The sequence below is a fragment of the Hyla sarda genome, chromosome 1, assembly GCF_029499605.1.
Source record: "Hyla sarda isolate aHylSar1 chromosome 1, aHylSar1.hap1, whole genome shotgun sequence".
Lineage (NCBI taxonomy): Eukaryota > Metazoa > Chordata > Amphibia > Anura > Hylidae > Hyla > Hyla sarda.
The window spans coordinates 389,748,273-389,757,135 of record NC_079189.1 but is presented as its reverse complement, the minus strand read 5'-3'; the positions used below and the strand labels follow the sequence as shown (position 1 = coordinate 389,757,135).

The following is an 8,863-nucleotide window of genomic DNA, read 5'->3' as shown; positions in this document are numbered from 1 at the left end:
AGTGGGCCCCTCAGTCTCCTGAGCCCTGGTGCAACTGCACCCTCTGCATGCCTTATATTTACTCCCCTGACTATGGCCTCCTATATATAGTTTCACAAGCTTACGGTATATGGAATAAATTCATATGCGGAGGTTACAGTATATGGATTAAATTAATATATAGGGTTACGACATATGGAATAAATTCCTACAGGGTTTATAGTATATAGAATACATTTATATATGGGGCCACAGTATATTCATTTATTGGGTGCACTGTATAATTAATATATGGGGGAACAGTCATAGATTTTAGGGGTCTAGTGTGTTGAATTTCAAGGGTATGGTGTATATTGTAAACCATTTCTGGGATGATCGTTTCAGGGGATGCAGTATGTGCCAGTATTATATTGTGTTATAGATATAGGGGGCACATGATGTGGCAGGGTTATATTTGGAGGGTACAGTATGTGGCATGGTTATATTAATTGTCTTCATACAGAGGATAAGAACATGAGGAACCAATGATGTCTGGGTGTCAGACTCTGCACATTACATCGGTCTAGATTAAAAAAAAAAAAAAAAAATTAGAGAATGCGTGACCTGTGAGTCGCTGATTTAACTGCATATTCTGGGTTACCATGCCCCATCAAAGCCGCAGTCACTTGTATGTTCTACAGTTATGAATAGTGAAACAGCAATTCTCAACATACCTAAACTGCTACTTAGATCATACTGGGAGGTTTAACCTCTTAAAGGGGTACTTTATTGGAGAACAATTTTTTTCAAATCAACTGGTACCAGAAAGTTAAACAGATTTGTAAATTACTTTTATTAAAAAAATCTTAATCCTTCCGATACTTATCTGCTGTATACTACAGAGGAAGTTGAGTTGTTCTTTTCTGTCTGCCCACAGTGCTCTCTGCTGACACCTCTGTCCATGTCAGGAACTGTCTGGAGCAGGAGAGGTTTGCTGTGGGGATTTGCTCCAGCTTTGGACAGTTCCTGATACAGACAGGTGTCAGCATAGAGCATTGTGGCCAGACTGCAGCCAGGAGCCAGGGTTAATGCCAGACATCATTAATCAGGCCGATGCCCTGCATTAAACCTTTAGATGCTGTGATCAAAGTGGATTACGGCATCTAAAATGAACGTAAAACGATGAAATTGCAATGTAACAATCAGCTGAGAGAACGGCGGAAGGGCCCTTACCTGCCTCCTCACCATCCGATCGGCGATCCTCTGCTGTCTCCAGCCTCCACAGGCTGGAGCAGCAGAGCACCGATAACACTGCCCAATGCTGAGCCAAAGTTCAGCACTGAACAGTGTATGCAATCCAATAGACTGCTATCACCCCCCCCCCCTCCCATAGACATGAATGGAGGGGCCATGGTGCAACGTCACGTCTCCAATCCCGAAAACAGAGGTTTCTGAGAGCAGCAGCCCGGAACAGAATATAGGGGCTAAGATGTATACCTCTTTAAGGACATTTCCTACCCTCTCCACCTCTTGCTTCTCTCCCTTTCTTTAACCCCTTAAGGACCATGAGTTTTTCCGTTTTTTGCACTTTAGTTTTTTCCTCATCACCTTCTAAAAATCATAACACTTAAAATTTTGCACCTATAAACTCATATGAGGGCTTATTTTTTGTGACACCAATTGTACTTTGTAACAACATCAGTCATTTCACCACAATATTTACGGTGAACCCAGAAAAAAAAGTATTTGTGGGGAAAATTGAAAAGAAAAAAAAAACGCCATTTTGTAAATTTTGGGGGCTTCCGATTCTACGCAGTGCACTTTTCGGTAAAAATGACACCATATCTTTATTCTGTAGGTCCATACGATTACAAGGATACCTAATTTATATAGGTTTTATGTTATTTAACTACTTTAAAAAAAATTAATCAGTGTTATCGGTGCTCTGCTGCTCCAGCCTGGATCCCAGGCATGGAGCAGCAGAGTGACAATCGGACAGCGGGAAGCAAGGTAAGAAGCCTCCCGCTCTCCTCTCAGCTATTCGGGATGCCGCGATTTCACCGTGGCGGTCCCGAACAGCCCACTGTGCTAACCAACAATGCTTTTCTCCCATTCAAAGTTGATTGCGGCGTCTAAAGGGTTTATATCGGACATCAGCCCGATTGGCGATGTCCGGTATTAGCCGCAGGTCCCGGCTGCTGATAGCAACTGGGACCTGCCGGGTATGAAGCAGAGCGCGCTTAACATATCGGGAGCAGGCCACGAGCATAAATATACGCTTGTGGTCATTAAGGAGTTAAATAGGCACTGTCATTAAACATTTTTAATATTTGATAGAATGGTACATGATGATGGAATTACAGAAAAAATCGGACTGTGCCGATTTTTTCTGTAATTCCATCATCATGTACCATTCTATGGTATTAGTCTAGAGGCATTTGGTACCTCCCCTTTTTTTCCTTATATAATATTTTGTACTAGTATTTTTTTGGTGTAAATACTTTCCATTTAGCCTCGATTAATTTATATTGTGAGCTGCACATACCCCATTTTTTTCGATTTTTAATATTTGATTTCTTATGCCAAATAAATAGAATTGGCTTCCATAAAAAAATAAAAAATAAAAATAAAAAAGGCTGGTCAAAATCTCAGATTTTGATCTCCTGCTTGTAAAGGCAGGAGACCAAACTCAGGAAGTGTTTCTCTGCACTGAGCTTCACTGACAGCTGCCCAGACTAAAAGCTGAACAAAGCCTCACTGAAATATACACACACTGAAAACTGCTGCACACAGCTTGAGGTCTTCTATTCATCACAGCAACGAAGTGAGAGCGGAAGTGGTCCCCCAGCAGGCTTCAGTGACATCATGCCTGCTGGGAAATTCCCACTTTCTTTAGCTGGGAGATTTCACTATGTGAGCAAGAATAAAGGTATGATACAAAGCTTTTTAAAGCTCTGAAATATTTTCTAAGGGTGGGAGGAGTGTTAGGAGTAGTTAGGGAACATAGTTTAGAAAAGTTTATTTAGTGACAGGTATTCTTTAAAGATACAAAAATTATAGTTTAAAGGGGTACTCAGGTGGAAAAGAAATGTTATCAACTGGTACCAGAAAGTTCTACAGATACATAGCTACTGTATGCTCCAGAGGTTGTGTAGTTAATTTCAGTCTGACCAAAGTGCTATCTGCTGGCACCTCTGTCCATGTCAGGAATTGTCCAGAGAAGGAACAAATCCTTATAGAAAACCTCTTCTTCTCTGGACAGTTCCTGACATGGACAGAGGTGTCAGCAGAAAACACTGGTCAGAATGGAAAGAACTGGAACCTAAAGCCTAACACCAGGTGTAGAAGGAAATTTGGAGTCACTGAATCCATTGTGTGTCTTGCTAATGACGGCAAGCCACTGTTGCCTTAGTCTGCAGTGGTGTCAATGAGAAACTTGGACAGTTACAGACTGGAACCATAGAAGGAAAAAAAAAAAAAAGGTTCCGCTGGTGTAATGATTTGAAGAGCCATCAAGTATGACCGCTGGTCACCGTAGCAGTAATATGAGGGACACTAACAGCTAAGCAATATGTGCAGGAAATTTTGCGTGCACGTGATCCCTTTCATGGCAAGGCTTCCAATTGGCATTTCTTTTTCTTTTTTTTGCAGGATGATGTTCGCCCACATACATCAAAGGTTTTCCTGGAATGTCTCCACAAGCCTGCCTGCCAAATTTATCACCAATTGAGCATTGTGGAACCCGTTAGGATGTTACCTATAGCAACCTATGCCACTACATCTATGGGTAGAACATGCCCAAACCGTAGCAGCCGTTGATTTGCTGAGAAGGCCTATGAAGTCACGTCCCCAAACCTGGAAGTGCTGCACAGAAGGGACCAGAGCTCTGTAATACTGCTATAGCAGGAACGAGGAAAATTGTTTGTGTTATTTTTGTTTAGTAAGGTACAAATTTTCCTAATGCTTTCCTTTGGAAACTTTCTGCATGACTTAGGAAACCATTACCTCTGATACGAAGAAATATACTGAGCCTCCCTGATTTCATTTTACAAAAGAAAATGTAGCAACTCAACATATTTTAAAGGAGCAACCTAAATAAATTTTTTTTGCCTATTTAATGCAGAACAGGAGAATTTTTAAACAATGTACGGGCACAAATATTTTGATTCATGTGCCATTTATGGATAGCCTGCTATCCTGATTCCTACCTTCCCTTCAGCCTACATTTCCTTTGGCTTAACAGATACAGAGTAGGTGGGGGTCAGATCACTGTTCATGCTTTGCTAGGACTCTTATCTAAGTGCGGTTAGTGATCATAGTGACAAAACTTCTGTCCCCTAACTTACATGAGTATCAATGTGATTCCTATGTGATGTAGCTTCTACATGTCTCCCTGTTAAATGTTACTCCTTATCAACTCTTACAAGCAAGAGGCAGGGCCAAGCAGTGTGAAGCTACAACTTATATGAATATACCTTTAATCCATCTTAGAAAAACAGTGTTAATGAGGGGAGTTTAAGAAGCTGATCATTGCATGGGATAACCTACTCTATTATTGCACTCCTTGTTGCTTTATATAAGGCAGAAATCTCTTCAGCAGCACTCTCTGTTCTTTTTTTATGTCCCTCCATGTATAAAGGGGAAGAGCGTGGTGGTGAAGGCAGGGGTATAAGCTGCCAGGAGAGTTTATTAGGTAGGTCACAGTAAGTCTGCCACACAGAACAAACTGGCATCCAGTTACATAGTAGAGCAGGTAAATTACCAGTGGTCTAATGCTAAACACATGATCCAGCTACAGTAATTAAACTGTTCAATATGTGTGGATACAGCTGAGCTTGGATGAAACAAATTACACTGCAGGAATATTGCTAATGAGTTAGCTTTATGTGAAGTTGATCTAATAAATGAATTCAACCTCAAATGATCCTTTGTAAAACAGAAAATAGCAAATCTTAATAAATTTACAATATCAAATGTTTCCAGCAGCACCAGGTTTCGCACATCCACTACTCAAAGTGTAAACTGACATGCATTTCCTTTTACTTTTTAATTAGTTATTATTGTCTTTTGTGGTTCTATAATGTAAATTAAAGAAACATTCCATTAATCTGAAATTCAGTGCCTTAACAATAATAGTCCTAAAGAACACAGTCTAACAGTGTTTGCATATGTTAGTTATCACACCTACAAACCTCGTAAAGTACTGTATATGAAAAAGATAGTTCGTTAAAAAATCTGTCTAAAGTGAAAATTGGATTGGATTAGCTTTCCTTTATGGATAAATGATGGCTGTTTTTAACATGACTGAACCTGCAGTGTTCCTTACAATACACAGCCCAGGCTCTGGTAGTTGGTAATCTATACACAGTGGCTATTCCTGTATTTTAGGATCTTGTACTCCCATTTCTTCATGCATAATGATTGACAGATGAATTTGCAGCTCCTCTCTCCTTCTGGTCAGTGGTATTGAACACAAGCTTTGGAGACACAGAAGATGAAGTACATTCCTCCTTAGCTACTGGTGAAATCCAGTAAAATTACAGTTGAAAAATGTAAAGTCTCCACAGCTCCACTGAAAGTCAAATTGGTAGTCTGCTTCTATATGCCTGATTGAGGGCAAGTTTACCTTATAGAGGTAGGAGTCCTCTACTTGTCAAAAGCCGAGACATATCAAGCTCTTGCCTCAGGAAGATCACAGGGGGTCATGGCCAATACCTGTTCCCAGTAAGTGGCCCATAGGCATTTGTATTTTAGATTTACATTCTCCTTAGCTCTCAGGTGAGAATTGTTCCAGTTACTGAAATCCCAGCTGTCAAAGATGAAAATTATACATGTCATTTGTGACAGAGTCTTCAAGACTTATGGCATATGGGGTGTATTTCTCTTCTAGCATTCGTTTCCATACTTTAACTGTAAAAAAAAAAAAAAGGAAGAAAATAAGGTAAATAATGGTGCCTATGATCAGAGCAAACACGTGGGGGTGACCACTAGGGATATTATGTATTAATCCCCTTATTACCACCAGAATATAAATTTATTGACCCTTCGTATTGGTTTACACCTCAAATTTAGCAGTGACAAAAAAACAGGAGACCACACTTTGTTAGGGAAGTACATACACCGTTATTTAATAACCAGATATGGTTATTAAATGCCAGGAAGAAAAAGGTAATAGCAGTCAGTTCCCCACCTGTGCTGAGGTCCCAGTCTCTGAATAAAGAATAAAGTAAGGCCCCAGAATCTGTAGTAAATAAATTCCACTGTATTTCATCTGTAGGGACAGTCAACATGGTACAGAAGACAGTACAGTCTGACTGGTTTCGAGTATTAATGTTTAGCCCCTTAAGGACTCAGCCCATTTGGGCCTTAAGGACTCAGACAATTTCTTTTTTAAATTTTCTTTTTTTCCTCCTCGCCTTCAAAAAAATCAAAACTTTTATATTTTCATCCACAGACTAGTATGAGGGGTTGTTTTTTTGCGCGACCAGTTGTCCATTGTAATGCCATCACTCACTTTACCATGAAATGTATGGTGCAACCCAAAAAATACTATTTGTGTGGGGAAATTAAAAAGAAAACCGCAATTTTTGGAAGGTTTCATTTTCACACCGTACAATTTACGGTAACATGTGTTCTTTATTCTTTGGGTCAATACGATTAAAATGATACCCATGATTACATACTTTTCTATTACTGTTACGCTTAAAAAAAAAAAAATCGCAAACTGTTTAACCAAATTAGTATGTTTAAAATCCCCCTATTTTGAAGACCTATAACTTTTTCATATTTCCGTACAAGCGGCGGTATGAGGGCTAATTTTTTGCGCCGTCATCTGTACTTTTTATTGATACCATATTTGCTTATATAAAACTTTTAATACATTTTTAATGAATTTTTTTCTGGAATAAAATGTTATAAAAAAAAGCAGCTATTTTTGCATTTTTTTTTTTTTTTGACATGTTCACGCCGTTCACCGTACAGTATCATTAACATTTTTTTTAAGGTATATATGTTTCTTTTTGGACATATACTTTACTGGACCTCTAATCAAGGTTTACAGCAGGGGGCACCCATACATCCCAACACTTGGAGTGCTGCTTTTTTCCTTTCTCTCCATTTTAATAGTAGGGATATTTACGCACGTGGTGATACCAAATATGTATATAACATTTTTTTTTTTTTTTTTTTTTTTTTTTTACACTTTTTTGTGGTGAAATAGGGAAAATGGGACAATTTACGTTTTTTTTGGGGGGAGGGGGTTTTTCAAATTTTTTTTACTTTTATTTTTACACTTTAATAGTCCCCATAGGGGACTATTTATAACAATCATTCAATTGCTAATACTGTTCAGTGCTATGCATAGGACATAGCACTTATCAGTATTATCGGTGATCTTCTGCTCTGGTCTGCTCGATCGCAGACCAGAGCAGGAGACCCGTGGAAGGCAGTGGAGGCAAGTGAGGGGACCTCCGGCTGTCATGCTGGATGATCAGATCGCCACGGCAGCGATGTGGGCGATCCTATCATCCATTCAAAGTACCACACTGCTGCAGATGCCGTGATCTGTATTGATCACGGCATCTGAGGGGTTAATGGCGGAAATCTGCGCGATCGTGGATACCTGCCATTACCGGCGGGTCCCTGGCTGCTATCAGCCGGGACCTGCCGCGCATGACCGAGCATCGCTCCGATGCTCGCGGTTATGTATAGGACGTAAATGCACGTTGTGGTGTGTTAAGTAACAGCTCACCAGGATGTACATTTATGTCCGGCGTCGTTAAGGGGTTAATCACAGAGCTGTCTGAACCATGTGTTCCCTACATGACCATGACCCTACACCACCTGATCATGAGCTAAAGAATACAAGGAGAACTGGAATTTGTTTGGAGAGTACACTTGGGGGGGGGGGGATTCATCAACATCAGTGTATGGAAGAGCTTTTTTTTTACCCCTTTCTGCTGCGTGTATTTGTCATTTACCTGCGCAAAATTTACTAAACTTGCGCACGGGTCTCTGTGAATCATGTGCAGTAATAGAATCCAGCCCATCTCAGCTCTTGAAAAAACTATAAGGCAGACTTGTATGTGTGCTCGGAGCTGGTGTATATTTGCGCAAGAAAATAACACTTGCGTCCTTTTTTTGAGCAAAAAAAAAGACGCAGTTAATAAATTCATGTCTACCAGAAAAACAGCTCTACGGTATACCTGAAGGGTGACATCTTTAGAAAAAGTTCCACCAAAAAAGACGCACAAAAAGAACGCAGGAAGTATCCTTGCGCAAGATTTTGCGCAAGAAAATACGCCTAAAATGATTCTATATAGATTGATGAATCCCCCTTTGTATAAACGCTTCACATACCATATGTGCCATACATATTTGACACAGTTGTTTAATATATATGGCACATATAGTAGGGGAATGGTTAAGTGTAACTCACCAGGACAAGGTTTAGATTCCAATTATATCAGTTTTTTTCTTATAGTCTTCAGCTCATAATCAGGTGGTGGGTCTTGGGCTATTTTAGACAATGGTCCACATAATACCTTCTGATTTTAACAGAAGACAAAATAAAATGGATTTTCACAACTTTGGAAAACTGGACCATTCCTTATAAAACTCCTAGAAGAACTGATCACTAGAAGAGACCACTCAACTCCTGGATTATCAAGAAATAACTTACTAAATACATGGAGGGACTAGGAACAATATGACAGGCTTACAAAAAGGTTCATGTTGCACCAGTGTGTCAGGTTTGCATATGGGAACAGTAAATTTTGGAATGGGAAGAAATTACCAAAATTATGAGCACTAGATCTTTTAATCCCATTGCATTGGGGCTATATAACATACAGTATATAGGCTAAACAAGAGGTACATGAACTGTCACTGAAGCCTGTGATCACCA

The 8,863-nt window shown here is 39.7% G+C and overlaps 1 protein-coding gene across 1 annotated transcript in view; it reads right to left on the bottom strand.

The window, feature by feature from the left end:
- Window positions 1-4,990: 4,990 nt before the first annotated feature.
- SECISBP2 (SECIS binding protein 2) overlaps window positions 4,991-8,863 on the bottom strand; it is a 46,373-nt gene continuing 42,500 nt past the window's right edge. Inside the window, exon 12 of the mRNA XM_056525421.1 lies at window positions 4,991-5,868. Coding sequence (XP_056381396.1) covers window positions 5,771-5,868 — 98 coding nt within the window. The 3' untranslated portion in view covers window positions 4,991-5,770. The remainder of the gene's footprint in view (window positions 5,869-8,863) is intronic.